General features: G+C 32.7%; 2 protein-coding genes across 2 annotated transcripts in view; one reads left to right on the top strand and one right to left on the bottom strand.

Moving 5' to 3' along the window:
* The window catches only part of Taf3 (TBP-associated factor 3), a 47,603-nt gene that overhangs the window by 21,244 nt on the left and 4,693 nt on the right, over positions 1–21,666 (bottom strand). The gene's annotated exons all lie outside the window — the stretch shown is intronic.
* LOC100879478 (uncharacterized) lies at positions 296–20,691 on the top strand. The gene is made up of 3 exons (XM_012281914.2): positions 296–436; positions 13,090–13,280; positions 17,004–20,691. The coding sequence occupies exons 1-3, from the start codon at positions 415–417 to the stop codon at positions 18,909–18,911; spliced, it is 2,121 nt and encodes a 706-aa protein (XP_012137304.2). The 5' UTR covers positions 296–414; the 3' UTR covers positions 18,912–20,691.

Below are 21,666 nucleotides of genomic sequence, written 5' to 3'. Positions count from 1 at the left end.
GACATTGACCTTTATTCTATAACACATGTCAAGATCATCGAGATCCATAAAGTGTATTCTATCATTAATTACCGTCGAACGGACTATAAATTATTTTTTGCAAAACGATACGTAAAGTCGTCGTAAGATCGACACGCATAAATTTGATTGGCACAATACAATTAGGAGTGCGAAGTTGTAATCGTCATCATCGGGGATAATGGGGATCGTAAAATCGAAATGTATATTAATGTCTTTGTTTCCTGCGCTTCGTGTATCCACGATGGTCTACACTTAGAAACAGTTCGCCGTGGAAAAGTGGTTAACAACCCCACCTGAACTGCCGGGCGCGGCCTTTCCCCTTCATCTATAAAGCCACTTGGAAACCATTTCCACCGAACATTCACTCAGCGCTTCGTCACTCATTTGTTCACCATGTGGCTGCTTATCCTCGCAGGTGAGTGTGCTCCGTTACTTTTTTTTTTTAACGAGGAAGTGCATTTTGGTGTTTATCTGTGTTAATGCGTTGATTGGAACAGTGAAGATGGACGTGCAGACATGTTGAAACACTTATTTGACATTCTAATAAGTGTATGACCCTTCAGAGTTTACTCCTTAATAAAATTTTAAATTATCCTGAAAATTTTATTTCAGGAGATTATGTAATAATATTGCGTTAGGTCATTTTGCAATTTTACATTTAATGAAATGGAAAATTATTCGTATTGGTTTAAAATTGGTGTATAAGGAAGTCGAGAATTCTTGAAAAGTTTATTTGGGTATTAGTTTAGTTATTTTGGATATTTTGCAATTTTTTAATAAAATTATTAGGTGTTTTAACTGCATTCGACAAAGTTAAGAATTCTTAGAACTTTGATTTTTGGAAATAATTGGATAATATTATTAATATTTAAAATTTAGTTATGACAACGTTAGATATTATTAATATTTTCCCTGAGGAAAATTTGTTTTAGTAAATTATTAATTAAATATTATATTGGACCTCATTTTGCAATTTATGACACTTGCGATTTTAATAAAATTAAGATTTGTTAATGCTTATAAATAATTCTTATAAGCTTGCTTATAATTCTTGTAAATTTAGTAGATCATTAATAAAATTTTTTTGAGGGTTTTATGTACCTTGTAGAATTTCAAAATCATAATGTGATATAGCAGATAAAAAGAAAGGGGCGAATAAAGGTATAAACAAGTACAGATAGAACTAATTCATATTCAAATTTTAGTTTTGTATTTATCCCCTTAATCACCACACTAATAGTAATATTTACAACTTTTCCTCTTTTGTCAAACTGCTTATTTATTAACATTTACACATCATTTTTGCAAATTTATTCCTCAAGGATTTATTAACGCGTCAGTCGCCATTTTGGTCATCGGTGACTCCCCATTACCATTTTAATCTAATCAAATAATTCAAAAACAAGAGCAGTCTTTCCGAATATTAATAAAATTATATTAAACAATTATAATTAAAAAGATAATCCTTTAAATTTTTAAAATAAGTTTTTAAAGTAATTAATAATTTCTTTTGTTACGTGTCTGATAAAATAAAGATATTTCCACTATCACGGTCAATGTGTTAATAGAATTAAAATTAAAGTTGAAGGTACGAATAAATAACTTTAGTCGATAAACGTGGAAATGTGGTTCATACTTTTTTTATTCTTTCTGGTGTTGACACCTTGATTGCCATAGTGAAAATAGTCGTGTGTGGTAAGACACATTGAAAGTCTAATTATTTACACTTTGAAGGCCGCATTTTGCAATCTGACTCTTGCAATTTTATCCTGACAGGAAATTCACTTTTCAGAGTTCCATTTATTGTTTAAAATTATTGATTTTTAAAAATTAACAAAAGAAATTATTAAGTTTTAAATAAATTTTATTTCATAAAGAAGGGATATGATGCTGAAGGTTGGGGAATAATTGAACAAGTTATAAGCCTGTTTCAAAGGAAGAAATAGGTACATGCTATAGGATCGACATATATGTTTTACTGACACAGATATGTTAGATGACATAGAAGATGAAGTATATACATTATTGCAACACCTTTGTTCTTATTTACGAGTGTGGGAAATGTTTAGTTTGATACAGTTTGCAATCTATCATCAAGTAATGTTCGCAGTTGAACCTTTCAAGATGACCTTCGAATTTTTTACTGTTTTGAAACATTCAATTGCTTTTGTTAAAACATATATCACTTTGCATTCTTTTATTTTTATAACTTCCTCAACTATTATTGACTTTTCATATCTTTAGTATTAAATATCTGGAAACAATTATAGTAATTATCATATTAATTTATGTTAATATTTGAAACATTAAGGCACAAATTTTGCAGACATACAAATTATTATTATTTAACACTGATTCTGAGAACAATAGTTTTTAGAAAAGAACAATAATTCTTTTACGTTTACAATATTACTTTTTTAATAAAAATATTGAGCTACTAAGAAACTAATTTTACAGACGTATTGCAAAAGTTGTTATTGTTTGATATTTGTGTAAATAATTTTAGATTTTCATATTAGCATAAACTAAAAATATTATTGAATATAATATTACTTTATAAAAACAATTCTTTATACAAAGATTGTTATTAATTATTAAGTTAGGCAATTTAAAATTGTTCATTTACATGAACATAAAAAATTAAGGATAAGTACCACCAATTATTAAACTTAAGCTTTTCTTTATTTACACAAATGTAGAATTATTGTTGTGGTAAGAACAGTTCATGGAATAATGTCAAGACGTTGTGTTCTCAAACATTAAGAACAGCCAACAGGACTTTCCTTGATTCGTCAGATAAACTGGTGCGTACGGGCATTGCATTCGCATTAGAAACTTACTTTCTGGACAACTTGCTTCACTTTCGCGTGTCAGTTTATACAAATATATAGGGTGTCCGTGCAACTGTCACCACAACTGCAAAACTTCCTATTCCGTTTTGCAGAAAATCAAACGACTTTTTAGAAAATTCATAAATACGCTTTGTTCTGTTACACATATAAACTACTGTTTTCTGCTTTTTCTTAAAATTAAACAATGAAACATATAACTACTGTTTTCTATTTTTTTTTAAATAAAATACCAAACCTAACTTCAAATCTGTTTTACGTATAACTGAAACACTGTAACAAGACAAAGAGAACAATTAAATAAAAATAATAATTATTCAATCATATAATGATCATAAATCTTTTAATATAATTTAATTTAAAACAAACACGATGTAATGAAATTAAAGTATTATGAAAACAATATAGTTTACAAAGTGAATCAGTTTGAACCACATTTGATTATTGTATTTCAATTTCCAACCTTGACTTTAATTTTATCTAAAGAATGTTACAATTGTAAATACCTTAGATTATCGGAATTCTGATATTGTATCATGGTAATAACGATTACTGAATAATTGTATTTGCTGCAGTTTTATCAAGAACGGACACGCTTTCTCTGCTTATCGTAACGTAATAATCACACTTGACATTAGTGAAATCTGTTATGGGAATAATCTGAAAGAGAAGATGATATTGTTACGCGTGTGAACCTAATTAGTGAATAATGATCTTCAGCGTGTGTGAAAAATACCAGCTTCGAATCTTCTCAGGCGTGTCATGTAAATTCTATTAAAATCTCTTTCTCTTATCTAATTTTGTTGGGACTGAAGATGTAAAGAATACCATTTTTATAACACATCTGGTTATTAATAATAGACAATGCATATTATGATCATGTGTGTATATGTTCTTGCTAGTGAAACGGAAGAGAAATCACAAAAAGAAAAAGAAAGTCACAGGAAGAATAAAAAACGAGAAAGAACAATCACTTTTTGAAATGTTATTTCATGTTTTTATTATTTCATCATTTTGTATATTTCTTCGCATTTGTTAAATTTTATTTATTTGTACCTTTTATCTATTATTTATTTTTTATCTTTTATATACTAGTGATAATAAATTTTATATTTTGAGGATATATGTAAAAATATAATAAAGTACTAACATATAGCACACATAACACACTCATATAATTGACTAACATGAGTATCTTACTTAAAAATGTATAAATATATAAATATTCAATTAAATTAACTTACTAAACATAAACGTCCTCGTTATTACATGGTAATAAGGTTTAAAGGTTAAAATACGTAAGCTTCTAAATGAAAAAAGCTATTGAATTTCATGCAAATAAAGACGAAACCGTTACGATGTTTTTACTTTCACATTTTATTTTATTTCTTGCTTTGAATAGCTGATAGTGGTCAATTGTGAATAGAATTACGCTTAATGGTACATTGACTAGGACGAAAAAAGTAGACATTGATGTATCACTTTCTAGTTTCCTGGAATTCGTGAATAAAATATATGATAAGGACACATAAAAGTAATAATTCCATAAGATTACAAAACAATTCTTATATTGCTATATTTTTTGTACAGAAATATAAATAATTCAATTTATTATCAATTATTTTATATTACTTTGTATTAAATTTTATTTTCTACAGTTATTATTACGCGAGGATTGTTACGTGTTGGATTATTACGCGTTGGTTAACTACGCGTTAGATTACTGCGCATTAGATTCCTACGCTTAGAATTACTATGCTTTGCATTACTATGCGTTGGACTACTACGCGTTGAATATCCACACTCTGAATTACTACGCGTTGGATATTCACACGCTGGATTACTACGCGTTGGATATCCACACGTTGTATTACTACGCGTAGGATTACCACACGTTGCATTACTACGCGTTGGATAGCTACGCGTTAGATTACTATGCATTAGGTTCCTACGCTTAAAATTACTACGCATTGAATATCCACGCTCTGGATTACTACGCGTTGGATATCCATACGTTGTATTACTACGCGTAGGATTACCACGCGTAGGATTACTACGCGTTGGATTACCACGCGTTGGATTACCATGCGTTGGATTACCAAGCGTTGGATAGCTACGCGTTCGATTACTATGCATTAGGTTCCTACGCTTAAAATTACTACGCATTGAATATCCACACGTTGTATTACTACGCTTTGCATTACTATGCGTTGGACTGCTACGCGTTGAATATCCACACTCTGAATTACTACGCGTTGGATATTCACACGCTGGATTACTACGCGTTTGATATCCACACGTTGTATTACTACGCGTAGGATTACCACGCGTTGCATTACTACGCGTTGGATTACCACACGTTGGATAGCTACGCGTTAGATTACTATGCATTAGATTCTTACGCTTAGAATTACTACGCTTTGCATTACTACGCGTTGAATATCCACACTCTGGATTACTACGCGTTGAATTACCACGCGTTAGATAGCTACGCGTTATCCAAAGCTGCCGCTCTCGCGTCTGTGCACGAGTAATCCTCGCGCTCTGATTAGTCCGTGTTTTCCTTAATAATTCAAAAACGAAGCTTCAAACCCCATTTTTGCAAAGGGAAATCTTATTCAGAATCATGTCAGCTCATTTCAGAGACCTACATAAGTTGCAAGACACCCTGTATATCATAAACGGCTGCTATAATTACTATAATGTATACTTACATTGAACGAATAATTACAATTAACCAATTCTTACAAACACTTCTTTCAATAAAACAACTTACTCACACATACTCTGTTTTAATTTATGTAAACATTTAGATTTCCATCGAACAAAGATGTTAATACATAAATTATAAGAAAGTTCCGAGTTTTCGAGTAAGAGATTAAAAAGCATACTTTTACATGATATTAACCCTTCCACAAGAAAAGTATATTCTCCTTTGCCTGCACTGTAATTAAAGTAAATGTAGTTATCTCGGCCGTTTAGAAATCGTTTCCACTATAAAATTCGTGTAATAAACTTCACTTTCATTTCGAGAGAAATCACAACCTCGTCCTTGATGGTTTCTTATTGAATCGGATTTTGAAACACGATATTTTTCATCGATTACTAGATTCTGAGGTTCAATTAGTCATGATAATGAGAAGCGAGGATGTGGAAGTCATAGTGGATCGCCAGTTATCATTCATCTTTCGAGTCATTATACGATTGCATCGGTTTCCGGTGAAAAGTTTTCCAGATTTGCGTAATATTTTTTTGTTCTCTTTTGCTTTCAAGCTTTTCAAGTATATGAGAATTTATACTCTTCTTTACTCTTCAAATTTAATTCTTTATGTGTTACGTACATTATTTTGGAGTTTAGAATATTTACATTTGAATTTAGTATGTTTAATGTTTAGTAGGTTTAATTTAATATGTAACTTTAGTATTTAAAATTAATGTCTTGGAATACCTAGCAAATAAATAAATATATATATTAAATAGAATATTAAAATACTTATATATTAGATACATATCAGATTTTAATATTTTGAAATTTAGCATATATGATATTTTAAAGTTTAGCACTCTACAGGATCCAAAATTCTAAAATTTAGTACTTTGATAATAAATGCACCTAAAACATTACCATTCAAAATATCGAAAATATGTTCCAGGTAGTAAATACCGAAAAACTAGAACGTATTCGATACAAAGGCTAATTTGAAAAGCAATCACTCGTTCCCTATAAATAATAATAACAACCATAACGGGTCAGATACAAGAGAGCAGTCCCTTTCATTTACCCAGAGAGTGGAAAAAACTTGGAAACAATTCTTTGTTCGAGCAAGGCCGTGTCCTAGAAATATTACACAGAATAGTGCCTTTTAAAATTCAGTCTTTGTAACGAGGCATTGCTTATTCATGATTTTTTCTTTTATATAACAGTTATGAAACGTTATTCGATCATTGTAATTGGGCTAATTTAGTTGTTCTTTCTATAAACATAAGAAAGAACTTACTTAACATGTTTAATCAGAGCCGTGAGAAATCCAGCGGCAAAATATGAGAACAAGATTAATTAGAACAGAATAATCCTGCAGAGTAACTGCATTTTTGCAACTGGTAAATTAGCAGAGTTTACAATGATAATTGCTTCAATTTATTATTGAAAGGGGAATGTATTTCACTTTTGATATTGTACACTTCTCTGAGAATTTATTGAGGAAAAACCTACTTCATAAATTAAGCTTATTAGAGAAGGGATGCATTGTTTCCTCTTTCTTAAAAAAATTATTTAAAAAATCATATTTATTATATTCAAGCTATACATAAAGGAACATGATTGCCAAATTAATTGTGTAATGCATACATTTTTAATTATGTTTTCAAAAATCGACTTAAATGTCTTTATTGTTATTATAAAAAACATCTTTTATTATGGTATTATATTAACTAATTAACTGGTGCTAACACCTAAAGAAAATATGCGTTATTTAACCTTTTATCTTTTAAGGAGTTATATTTAAATATACTTTAATATATTTTAATATTTATGTAAATTATATTAGTTAATATTACGTTATGTTACCAACATAATATGTTATGTAAAAGTATTATTCATCCTAACTTTTTATTAAAAAAAGAATAATCTTAGGATTGGAAATGTACTTAGATAACAGTAAATGTTCCGAAACGGATGAAAGGTTTTCTTTCGTTTTGTAATCGAAATAACTCTTTACTTTATAATTATGCGATAAAGAGAATAGAAAGATAAGTACAACTTTGTAGGATAAATTCGATCAGCGAGGAAATATTTAATGAATGCCTGCGTAGCAGCTAACTCGTATGATTAAAGGAAATAACAGCGTTTCAAAAGTTGCAAGATAATTTGTACGCAGAAATCGGTATCGAAGGAACTGATCATTACGGAACAAACGGAGAGAACGGTTCAAAGGTCAATCGGTGAAATTCGAGAAGCGGATCTTTCAAAATCACGTCGCTATTGCGTTTGATGCATTTGAATATTAAACAGATTGAAATCAAATTAGCGAGTGGAAATATTTATCATTGCTAATGCATCCGTGAATTTTTGTAGATTTATGATATGTGAAGATGTGTCAGATATTACTGTGTATTAACACATTAAACATTACATTAAGCGTTAATTACTGCTGTCATAAAAATACAGTCCAGTAAATGAAAGAAGTTTAAATTTTTTAGATAGTATTAACATTATATTGTATTAACTGTTGGAGGTTTCAGGTGAAAAGTTTACATTGGGATAAATAATAAGTGTAGTCTGATCATGACCAATAACACAGGACAAGACTACATTCTATTAGGACTGATTTTCAGTAATAAATGGTTTAAACGTGGTTTAAAGTTAAAATGTGAATCTAGGAAAACCTTAGCTTCAATATAAACATTTGCACCCTGAGCAAACTTAAATCTAGGACAAATCTAATTATTGTGAAAGTGCAGATCTAGGTAAATCTAAATTAAAGAAACAGTTGGATTCCTAGGAAACGTAGATCTTGAGAAAATATAGATCCAAGACAAACTTCAACATTGGGAAAATTATATCTCAGGTAAACCTAAATCTAAGAGAAACTTAGACCTAGAGAAAATGTGGGTTTAGGACAAATTATTGTGAAAACTATTAGGTCTAATTATTGTGAAAATTAAGATAAACCTAAATCTAAGAGAAACTTAGACCTAGAGAAAATGTGAACTTTGGGAAACCTAAGACCTAAAACAAATCTAATTATTGGGAAAATCCAGACCTATGTGAAATCAACTCTGTCAAACCTGAAGTCTAAATCTGAGAAAAACTTGGACCTAGAGTAGACTTTGAACAAATATAGATGTAGAACAAACCTAATTACTGCGATAATCGAAGCCTATGTGAATCTAAATATGAGAAAAACTTGGACCCAGAAAGACCATGGTCTTTGGAAAATTTAGACGTAGAACAAACCTAATTATTGCGAAAATCCAGATCTATGTGAACCTAACTCTGAGAAAAACTTGGGCTTAGAGTGGAGTTTATGAAAATATAGACGTAGAACAAACCTAATTATTAACAATATCCAAGCCTATGTGAACCTAAATATGAGAAAAACTCGAATCAAGAGGAACCGTAGACTTTGGGAAAACATAGACCTAGGGAAAATTTCAACCTAGAGAAGAAGTAGGCTACACCGTCTCTGCTCGTAAAGGACAAAATCGAAAGCAAACGGTGGGAGGCTTCCCTCTCCGCCATTACGCTTTAAGGAGCCTACGTTGCAGCCGAGTGTACATATTAAGAAACGCATAAAAAGCAAGATTCCGACATTGCTGGATTTATTTATTCATGGAAGATGCAGATTGATCAGTAATATCATGTAAAAATCGTACGTAGGTGGTAACATGGAAGTATAAAGCTTTAATTAAATAAGATTTGTTAACCGGAGGTTGTTACTTAACTGTCTTTCAGCTGAAGACCCACAGCTTATTACTCAACGCGAGCAAATTGCTTGTATCCGCGTAATTTCTTGCGAGGTAACAACAAAGGAAAAGGAGATCCAGTGCTCAAGTTTCCTTTTTCTTTGCTGGCTAAAACTGAGATTTTCCAAAGAGGAAAACGCGTTAAGTAAACACTCGGTATAGAGACGGTTTAGCAATCTTTTTCTCACAGTGTAGAAACGTTATGATTGTTCATCTTGTTCGCTGCTTTGTGTGAAACGATTGACGAACAAGAAAATAATGAGATAACATTCCAGAAGATAATTTAACTCCTTAATACCGACTTAAAAAAAATATCAATTTTTGCAATTCCATATGTTGTTTTAGGTATGGTGTTTTGCTATATAATATAATTTGTTCCTTTGTAATATTAGGTAAAATTGAATAATGAATTGATTTTTACAAATATTAATACCTACATGAAATTTCAGAGTGTAGTTTAAATAATTAAATAAATAATATTGGTAATGTTTTTTGTATTTTTCTTTTCGTATGCCTGTTTTCTTTATAATAAGTGAAATATTAGGGTAAAATTTGATTACTGTTTCAGCTTCCTTTTACTCTTTAATGATCAAATGTTTGCAATTATACATACATACGTACTGTAATTAGTGAATTGATATAATTATTTCAAGTGTGTAATTACTGCTAGTGAGTGAAAAATATTGGTATCGAAAGACCGGTTTGCAGCTATTATACCCTTATTATGATTACATTTTTTCGTAAAAGGGATCAAAGAGAGGATATGTAAGATTTCTAGTAGCTCTACTTTCACTATTATTTAGCATTGACCGTCATGAATAAATAAAAATAAAATAGTTCAATCATTAGTATTCTTCAAAATATAGAAAATTAATTTAATTATGTACGGCGTATTAAGAACACTAAAAAATAATAATGGTAAAATTGTAATATACTTGAAAATTAAAATAGTAAAACAGTCAAGAGGTAAAATGGTAAAATAAAATAAAATAAAACAAAGGAATCAAATAATAAATAAAGTAAAAAAATGGTAAAACAGTAAAATAGCAAAGAAGCAAAATAATAAACTAGAAAAATAGCAAAGTAGTAAAGTAGTAAAATAGTCAAATTGCAAACCAGAAAACTATCAAACTATCAAATTAACAAATTAACAAAATAGTAAAATAGTGAAGTAGTAAAATAATAGTCAATTTAAAATCTCAATGAATTGAATCACAAAATACTGGAAATTTGTTCAAGATGCAATATTTCACTTAAATACGTATTCATTTCAGTAAAATACTTCAGTAATTAAATGATGCTAATCTATTAATTAAAAATGAAACCTATCAGTTTAATTCACATTTTTACAATCAATTTTCTCTTCGTTAAGAAAAAAAAAACACACAGCAATACCAAAGATAACTGAATCTACGAGAAAGTCTTCCGGTTCACCTCGTGAATGGATATAATATATATTCATACGATCTTATTTAGCAGATGCTTGACTTCACAGAACTGATATATCACGCAGGTACACTCTTTCCGCCAACTTTCGATGATTATATACTTCGAAGATCAAAAGATAAACTCGAAAATAATTTATGGCTGTTTTGTCTTTACGCTCCATAAAGTTCAAAATTAATAACTGTTATTTTTAAAACATGAAAGTTTAGTAACAAATTGATGGCATGAAAACATTCCAAAGCACTTATGGTGCATCATTTTAAAGCTTAAGACCTACCAAAAAATACTACTTACACGTTTCGTTAAAATTCTTACAAAAAAAATTGGCTGATTCTTTGTTGAAATAAATTGAACCCATTTTAGTAGTATTTTCCATTAACGATTATTTAAAAATAGAAGTTTGTTTATACGAAATTAATAGACTTCGACCCCATTTGACCAATCACGGTGAAAGTTAGCACACATATGTATTTTTCCATGGAGAAGGTTTTTAGGTATATAAAAAAAGGGCGGAGCAAAAAGGGACGTCACAAATCAATAAAAATTAAATAGTTCGGTACATAATAATCATAGACAGACATAATTTGGTAGGTATGTACCTGAGGTGGTTGTCGATAATCCTACAGAAAATGGACTTTAAGTTAGTTTAATTACAGAGCGAATTCTTAATAAAAAAATGTATATCATCAACTTATACCAACATAAACAATGAAATCTCATCAGTACAGTATCTTTCAACATTTTCTACAACGAATTATAGATTCTAGGTTACGTACAGATCCATTTTTATACGGAGGTCAATAAATATGCACAGGCAGTCCAACGTCTGCTGGGTTTTGCTACTTTATAAATTTGAATTACGACAATTCATGAAACCTTTATGTACTTGCATTTGTTAACTTCATGTACCATATATGCTATTTTGTAACACACATATGCTATGAAATCATTTGTGAACGAGGCTAATGACAAGAAAAGTGTTTCTGTTTATAACAGAAATGAGCGAAAAACATTAGTTTCATAAAACTGACCTTCGATATTTGAAATCATGCTATAAGGAAATGTTTTGCTGTTACATAGACTGCTTTTGTCATGTGTGTAACTCGAGTATGTATAATGAAAGGTTTTATTAAAAACATCGAAAGCGAATCTCGTGGGAAAAGTTTCTCAAGAGCGCGTAACTTTCTCTGCGTCGGTCTGCTTTCTCAACTCCTTTCCGCCTTTATATTGCACACTCTCAGTCAGCCAGAACGACATAAAAGTCACTTGCAAATTCGTGTGTTCCGCCATTCTGTCTGATCCAATTACGAATAGGTCCATCTAAGCCCTTGCTTATTACACCGATAATGATTCTTACGTTGTCCTTCGTTATGTTGCGTTAATATGTGTAGTTGTGAAGAGTTAGAATGCATGGAAAAATATGATGTAAAAATCAGACATTTGGCAATTAGAAAGATTTGGGAGACATTTTTAATACTTTCTATACTAAAATTTCTAGATTTCCAAATTTTCAAATTGCCAAATTTGCAATTTCCAAATTCCCCAATTCCCAATTTTGCAATTTCCCAAATTCCCCAATTTCCAATTTTGCCATTTCCAAATTCCTCAATTCTCAATTTTGCAATTTCCCAAATTCCCCAATTTCCAATTTTACAATTTCCAAAATTTCTAAATTCCCAATTTTGCAATTTCCCAAATTCTCAAATCCTAATTTTGCAATTTTCCAAATTTCCAAATTCCCAATTTTGCAATTTCCCAAATTCTCATATTCCCAAATCCCTAAATCCACAAATCCCCAAATCCCCAAATCGCCAAATCCCCAAGTTCCCAAACCCCCAGATCCCCAAATCCCCAAACTTCTAAACTCTAAAAAATTTGACAATATTCAAGAATCTTCAAAGATCCCAGTGTCCTCCGAAACAAAACAACTGCCAACAGAATGTTCTAACAATAAGATCCTCCCAAGTGTAGCAATGTAACCAGAATCTGCCATATATGCCTCGCGATGGAGAGTTAATTCCCGAGCGCTAAAAGCCGGATCGATTATAACCTAGACCTCTGAAATGTATTACACAACAGTAATACACCGCAACTCTCAGATATCCAACTCTTTAAACAAATAAACCTCCGCATATAGATAAAGTAACGCATATTTGCAAGGATAGTACAAACCTTGAGAGACTATCCTTGAACTAAAGAATGAAAAACTAACTAATATTAAATTGAAACTTTTAAGTCACATTGAGTTAGACCTTTAAGATTAATGTTGTTTTATTATAATTTATTTAGATTTTATGCTATGTTGCAGGTCTTTTAGCGATTTCTGTTGCACAAGAAACGGTTTCTACTGTAGCTGAGAAATCATCTCAAAATGCGGACGATATTGTCATGTTGGAAATCGATGTTAAGGAGCCTGTGAAGAGATCACCGCTTACGGCTAACACCGAATATGGAGCCTCGCCTAATCAATACATTCTTCAAAATGATGGTACTCAAGAGGTAATTATTATATTTACCAGAAGTTCTAATACTTCAACATCATACTACTGTAAAAAAGGGGAATTCAAACCGAAAATCAAGTCAATAACATCTTCTCGGGTGGCTGTCTTTTGTTGAGAAACGATTGAAAGGGATTGAAAAGTCACAGTTTACATGAAAACAGCAAGAAAAGCAGTTCCATTTTATATATTCAATGTTTTCTTAAATTTCACATTAAAAGTCCTGTTTAACACTAGGTTTATATTTCTTATATACCTATCTCTACGAACACGCGTCAATTTGAACGAATACATATATTTAAAGAAAAACAACCACTTAGAAAGCAGTATAATTAAACACTACAAGTACGAAATGAAAATATGAGATACATATTTATAGCAAGTTTTTATTATTCAATAATATTTTAATAAATTACTTCAATATTCCACATTTATATTTTTACTTCCCTCTACTCTGCGAACTGCGGTTTGTACTGTGACCCCGGGTCCGAACCCGGCATATCGGCTGAGCCGGCCGCGTGCGACTCCGGACTAGAGAAGTCCGTCGTTCATAAGGTATTGTCGGAGCGTTCATATTTATTATTGTTGTAATTTTTGCATGAGTAAAACTAATTTACTAAAAATTTTATTTACATTACGATCGCATTAAATTGACGCACATCCGTAGAGATAGGTATACCCCATAGCAAATTTCAATATTTCAAAGCTTTTGAAGAAAATAGACTTCAATATATATTTACCTCGTTCAATGGATAAACGTCAGTACAAGAGATAAAATAAAAATGCGAACAGTTTTTGTAATTTTGCTAAAAAACTTCGAAATGTGTCAAAACGACGCGTCCCGTAAACCTAGTGCTAAAACGTGTTATAAATCATAGTTAAATTGTGTTAACAATTCGTGTACAAAGTTTTCATTAAATATTTAGGTAAATCTAACACTACAATATATTAAGAATTCTAATAAATATAAAATGTGTAAAACAATTTATTCATATGGGTGAAAATATCTCTTAGCCATTAAAACGGATCAAACAGCTTTCTTTTTCAGTGTATATTTTCATTTTTGTACGTGTGCAACTGACATAAATAGGCATTCGAATGTACATAATATGGAATACGACCTTGGACTCTAAATTTTTATTAAAACACGGAACTTACTTTCATATCCTTACATTTGTTTCATTTCTGCGTCCCAGATTTAGTTCTCACACGCTTGTTCCGATACTTGATGGAAATTGAACTCAATAATACATCAAATATTATAAAATTTATCAACTAATTTTTATATTGTTTATCGCGCTCTTTTTATCCCTTATACTTCAGAAATTATGCATGCCTGAAAAAGCTGGAATGCCCGTTTGACTTTGAGGTTACTTTTCATGGCAATTGGGCACAAATGAAGCATACCGCAGTTTTTGCCATTATTTTATAAACCTACAAAGTTTTACTGAAACTGGTGCATAATATTTCACGGTGGGAAGAGAACTTATTGACCGCAAAGAAATAGTGCAACAATAAGTACTTCAAAATAATAAATGCTTCCTTTAAAAACATTAATACAAATTTGGAAAGACAGTTTTCTTAATAATTGTTCATGGCACATAAATTTTTGTATACATGCATTTACACAGATATACATTAAACTAATTATTACAATGTTTATCTCAACTTAATATTTGAAACAAGTATACTGACAAGTTTAAGAAGATCCCCCAAAAGCTGTTAATACCAAACTTGATAAACTGTCGATCTAACATTTGAAAAAGGAGGTAAATGCCCTAGGAACAGGCAATATCATTGTCTTTGGTCAACCGTGACTATTGGCCACCTATCACCGATTAACGTAGCAGTCTAGTGTGTAATAGCTACGAGAACTGCACATTTTTCTTTTCTGCTAGAACGGAGGGCTCGCCTTGTTGATCCAGATATTGTGTTGCAACAATTGCGATCGGTTCATTTCAATTAACGTCATTATTCGTGATTGCCACTGTCATTCCGGTATTCTGTTTTACATACAAAAACGATCATTTTGTTGCCAAAAAACTTCGCCCCAAACCATTGCGTAATTACTCGCTTTCGTTTTATAAAATTAAAGACCACAGGTTGACGTGTTAAAAGAAATGGGTACAAGGAAGTTTTTCTGAAATGTCATTAACCTGTTAACAAAGTCTACGTTGCTTTTAAATGCACATATGTAAATTATAGAGGTTAAAGTTTTCCTATAATTAAAGCCATGTTAACCTCTATTTGTTTAGTAACTGTAATAGTCTTTCGAAATACTTTCACTGTGCTAATACCAAATAGCATAGTAACCTAACATGCATATACATTTACATACAGAATTCTATAATTAATACGATAATTTTCATTTACTACTAACAGGGACAATGCGGATTGAAAGCAGTAAAATGGAGCCGTAACTTCCACATAAATTTATGTTCTAGTATTTGAACCACTTGAAAGTGAGAGGAACTAAATTCCAGAGCACAAGAATGCGTAAAATCTAAATCCTCTTTTGAAAAGCAAAATATGAAAAATTACGTAACAATTTTATTTCTTTAACAAACTACTCCAATTAACGTTCACAATTAGGGAACGTTATCACTGTTAAAATTGTTCAGAGAAATTATCTTTAAAAATCGTAAAACTGTTCTTTGGAAGTTAATCTTAAAATTCCAAGTTTGAACGTATCAGGTATTATATAACGCATTTAACGTTTGAAAAAGGTGTAGCTGGTTACGACTTAAAAGTGTCGTATAACCAATACATTTCAGAATAACGTTCCTGACACGTTTCTAAGAATAAGTAAGAGTTCACATAAAAATAGGAGAATGAATCACTGATCCATAATATCCTGAAGGGGTTTTAAATCTCCTCAACACCTACACCCGTTCATGATCGTTCCGTCGTGCTAAACGCGATCATGCTCTGTTGCATAACTTTTACCTTCTAATCGGTTCGACCGACCAGACAAAACCGGTAATACCACACCCAACGATCGAGAATATATCCGTCTACGAACCTCGCGGGTGGTACAGAACATTCTCTATATGGCACACGTCCTTGTGTACCGTTGCCATGATAAGTCATTTTGAATGAATCTTTATCTTCGCTGGGTCGTCGACTTGTATTGTTCTATATATAAAAGGTTGTTGGAACTGTTCTTTTCTTTGCTGTATAATTTATTCGCCTGATGCATCGGAAACTGACTGTTCACTGCTACGAGTAAAGAAAGTTAAAATGTTGCTGATTGTTCACTGCTATAAGTAAATAAAATTAAAATGTTCATTCTGTATTCATTGATTCTTAATTATGTAAATTTTAATTTGGCTTAAACTTCAATTGAAGCGGATTAAAGTTCGAGTAAGACTTATCACATTTGGTAAATTAGAAATTCAGAAATTAGGAATTTGTATATTTAGATATTGAAATGAGTATCATAAATTTTCTACGAAACGACTTACCAAAAAATTATAAACATCTTTAATACAATATTTTGTTGATTTAATTACAAAACGCTCAGTACATTTGTTCTAGTAACTATGCACTCATGAACACCCGTAAATATTCTGCAGACAGTATTCTGGTCGTCATGAGCGAAGAAATTTATTACCATCGAACCTAGTTTCGAAAAGCACTACTATCAGTGTTCTACATTCCTGCCGCTATCACTAGTCAACCTATTCCCATCGCTAAAAAAACCTAATCTAACAATTTGTTCCAGATACCACAGGAGTACCTATCTGTGATACAACAGTACGCTCAAGAACAACCCCAGCCACTTCCCCCGCAACGCAACCCGCAACCAGCCTACGCGAAACAACAGCAAGCCCTGCAACAAGCTTACTACAACTACCGTAAACCAACGGTGGTTCCACCTAGACCTCGTCCTCAACTCAGTCCTCAGGCACTAGCGCAAGCTGAAGTGAATGCAGAAATACAAGCTCAGGTCGAAGCACAGAATCGCGCGGAAGCCATTCGCACTGCCCGTCTGGGCAGTAATCCTCCTCCCTCTTATCAACAACCGTCCCAACCGAAATTAGGAACCTTCGAGCAAGAATTACTGCAGCTGGTCTCTGCCAATCAGGCGGAAGAGTTTAAATTACTCCCAACGCAACCTAAAGGCAGCACCTCCGTTTATTCTCAGCAATTAGTGAGTTATCCCGTTCAGTACGCGAAGCCAGCTGCACCGGCACCTCAGCTATCCGAACAATATCACATCGAGACATCTCCTCCTCGTTATCAGCAACCGCAACAACCGATAGCTTCTTACCAATCCGTCGAGGAACCCGTTCAGTATCAACCCGTCCAACAAGCCAAAGCTTACAACCCTGCACCGCAGTACGACTATATCGATGATGACGCGCAATTGAAAGCCCTCGAACAGGCACAAGCTCAAGCTCAAGCTCAGGCACAAGCTCAAGCCCAGGCTCAGGCTCACAACGATGCACTGGCATTCCAGAAAATCGCGCAAGCTGCTTACAAGAAGCACCGATACGATGCTTTGGAGCAAATAAGAATCCACAGTGGTGGTCAGCTGCCCGAAGCCATAAGGCAACCGTCTGCGCTGGAACAGATTCAGCACGGTGCGCAAGTGAGCAACGCCGGGCGGTACCATTTGCACGAACAATTGACCCCGAAGGGCGCGGAGACCGCGTACAGAGCGAAACTCAAGGCACAAGCAGCTGCGGAAACGGCCGAAGCCAGGAAACAACAGCAGGCTGCGGAGTTTAAGGCCCACGCAGATGCCATTCGCAAACTGGAGGCCCAGCAGCAGGTCCATCTGAAAATACAGGAGCAAGTTCACAATTATGCGCTGAACTTCGAGAAGAATCTGATGCGCGCGCAGGAAATAGCGCAGGCACAAGCCGAGGCTCTGTACAAGTCCCAACAGCAAGCTAGAAGTCAAGTTAACAATGAGATCTTGGCGATATCGAAAGGTCAGGTTCAAGGAAAGAAAGTGGACGCCGAGTCACCGTTGTATCATTACACTCTGTCAACGACCACTCCTCTTCCTCTGCTCAACAGCTACTTCACCAATGATCAGTTGCAGAAGTACCAAGCCTCCGGTTCCTCCCATGTCCCCAGATCCGTTCCAAAGCCCGAAAACCCTGTTGAATCCGCCATCACCCAACCGCGACAAGCGCACAAGTTGAAGATCCCATCTAATTCGCAGTCCGTTTACGTCTCCGAGTCCGGTTTGTTAAAGAAATCGCCCATCAAGTCGATAACTATAGAGGAAGTCATTGAGCCGGATCAACCCAGCGGCCATGTTATACTCCAATCGGCGGCAGCCAAGGGACGTACTTTAACCGAGGCTGATATTTCGGCCTTGATCAATCAAGGATACACCGTTACTCCTGTACCCCCGCCTGCGAAGCCTCTTCAACAAGTATACGCCGTTGAAAATTCGTCCGCAGGATATTACTCGAAAAAGCAGAAGGCTCCTGTTTCGAGACCCGAGTACATAACGTATGAAGAAGTGCTGCAGCGTCCGCGTAAGCTTGTTAGGAAAAACAAATCGATTGTGAAGGATGAGAAAGATAGTGATGCCAGTGAAAAAGTTACGTATTTGGTACCTATTGAACCTTCCTTTGGTACACGACAACCTTCCATTAAACATCAAGAGTAATTCCATCTAGAGATTTTGCTTGTCGCCATCGGGTACAGGTAACCCTCCTATAGCATGGTTGGAGAGGATTCTAGAATGTCCTAGGCTCTATCTGGACTCCTATCACCAGGATCTTCTAGGTTCTGTCTAAAATCTTATATTCTTTCTAGGATCTTCTCGATTCTCCCTAGGTTTCCTACGAGAACTCTTTCGATTTTCTGCAAATTCTGGATTATACCTACATTACCTAAGATTTCTTTAACTCCTCATAAGTTTTTCTTGTACTCTAAACCACCCTAAATTCTTCCCGAGATTTAATTACGTAATTATCCCTACGATTTTCGTAGAATTTTGGACTTCATATGCAATTTTCCTAGATTCTACCTAAGATCTCCCTAGATTCTACCTCAGATTTGCCTAAGATTCTATCTGAGATCTTCCCAAGTATTCTACACTTCTCCTCAATTAAGGGAGACCCAAATTGCACGTGACAACTGCAATGTTAACTTCTATTTAAATTGAAAATCTAGGATACAAAAGAAAACCTAACCTAAACATCTCACCCTACAAACAGGTTGCTACAACATTTTTAAACAAATATTTTATGGAAAACCAAAAAACGAGTTTTCGTAATTTTTGTGTTTTGTCAGATTTGAAGTATCTCGTTCTACTTTTAACACAAAATGTGATATTTTATTAAAAAAGATCGTTTGAAAAATGATTGACTTTGAAAGTAAATTAACCTAAAATAATTTTAAAAAAGTAACATCTCAAGTAAATTAATTAAATAAAATATTATATTCCCTACAGTATTTAAATTCCGAATAATATATCATCAAAAACACATTAAACAAAATTATTAAGTAAAGTTTACCAATTGGATACGAATGCTTTCTCCATCTTTAATGTCGTAAAAGGGCCGTGTTTTTAAAGTGCCTGTTATAGGAGGATTACCTGTATAGAATAATGCAGTATGTTATAACGTAATTGAAATACGATACTCTGCAGTTTATTTTTCATTTCTATTTCCATATTTTATGGTACTATGCTGAAATTTATTCTGATTTCACTCTACAGTATTCGTTTCATAATATTTATTCTTGTTATAGAATTTTTTCACGCATTATCGGAATTACATGTTTCACGAACGTGATTTATAGCTCGATTGAAAGATGAAGCACGTGGAATATTTACACGTTTCAAAGTATAAAAACCATATCAAAATGTACGAATGGTTTAATATCTAGATGCAATACCCATAACTCTACATACACTTACATTTTCCTTCCTTTTTTTTACATTTTTATACCATACACTTGTTTCGAAATACATTTAACATGAATCAAGCATGTTGATTGACAAACGCGTAGATTTGCAGATTAATGAAACAATCTTAAACTATGAAGCTTCTTATAAATGTCAATCAAAATGAGTGATCGAATTCAATCAAAGCTCCTTCATAAGCACAAGTGTACGATGGACTTTCGTTACATTGCGTAAGAATAGACAATTCTCTAAATTGGCAATATATCGAGTTAATCGTTTTCTTATTTTCTTGCAATGGTAGTGAATTGATCGAATGAAATTCTGCACGAAGGTGGCAATATAACGAGAGTCTACCGTACATGGATTCTTAAAATATCAATTTTTTATCGTAAACGAGTAGAATTCGATAATATTCTACGTAAATATCATTTGTAGACGTTATGTGCTACGGTGCTGAGTCGAATATTTCTTAATTTATACTTACTAATTGTATATACTAGATTTTTTTACTTAATAAAACAGTTCAAAAGTTTCACATTGACGTGTTTAACATATCGTTCCTACAAACAGTACGGCTGTTAGCAACGAAGTCTTATGGACTTCGTAAAAATTCCCAGGAAATTTGTAAAAATTAAATAAAATAAATTGTGTTGTTTTTGTAAATGACATTTGAAGTAATGTTAAGTTAATTTTTGATCAAGCTTTTTATATGATTTGGTTTATCTAACAACATTTGTTGAAATATTTGTTATGAAAATTTGTCGATTGTTACTTCGGGTGCCGTAAGCTCTAGCGACGGCTCTGTCTACAAGTGCTTTATTACTTCAAAACAACGAATTCTCTTTTGACAAAAGAAAAACTCTTATATAATAAGGTAACAAATGTTAAATTTGATTAATTGTTTGTAATACTATTTTCATAATAAAAATGTTTGAAAATCTTGAAAATAACATATCGAGTGTAATAAACATAACAATTTTAAATTACCCTATTTGTTGAAATATTATTACTCATTACTCTAATCAAATTGTAATTATATTCAACTACTTTAATCATTTCTATTGAATTAAATTATTCAAAATAAGCTTAACTATTTTAATTGTTTTAATTAAATTTTATATTTCAATTAAAGTTTGAATAACTAATAAAATTCTAAGTCTGAAAATGAATTAATTAAATATGGCGAATCGGCTTTCTAAAAAGTTGTAAGTAATTAACCTAGAATGATAGACCCTGGGTTGATCATGAACCGGATTCATAAAAAATATAATGGAATTTAGACCAAAGTCGTAGAAACTTTCAAAATCACCCTCAAATTTCGATAGTATCAACAATGTTGCATTTTACCTCGGGCCCGCAAAATCCAGCAACAGCACTGTGTGCCAATAACAAAATATTCGCTGTTCCTAGCTCCATAAAAAGGTTTCCTATTTTTACTGAAAGTATTTTTCCCAAGTTACGACCAGTTTATTACCAGTTTTTATCTCTAGCGACTGAGTTCGCAAAGTGA

The sequence above is a fragment of the Megachile rotundata genome, chromosome 4 (genome assembly GCF_050947335.1).
Source record: "Megachile rotundata isolate GNS110a chromosome 4, iyMegRotu1, whole genome shotgun sequence".
In the NCBI taxonomy this organism is placed as follows: domain Eukaryota; kingdom Metazoa; phylum Arthropoda; class Insecta; order Hymenoptera; family Megachilidae; genus Megachile; species Megachile rotundata.
This window is presented reverse-complemented; position numbering and strand designations above follow the sequence as displayed.

Coding starts and splice junctions, on each gene's coding strand:
- LOC100879478 (XM_012281914.2), top strand. CDS start 415: ATGTGGCTGCTTATCCTCGCAG. Junction 437..13,089: donor GTGGCTGCTTATCCTCGCAG/GTGAGTGTGCTC, acceptor GCTATGTTGCAG/GTCTTTTAGCGATTTCTGTT. Junction 13,281..17,003: donor AAAATGATGGTACTCAAGAG/GTAATTATTATA, acceptor AATTTGTTCCAG/ATACCACAGGAGTACCTATC.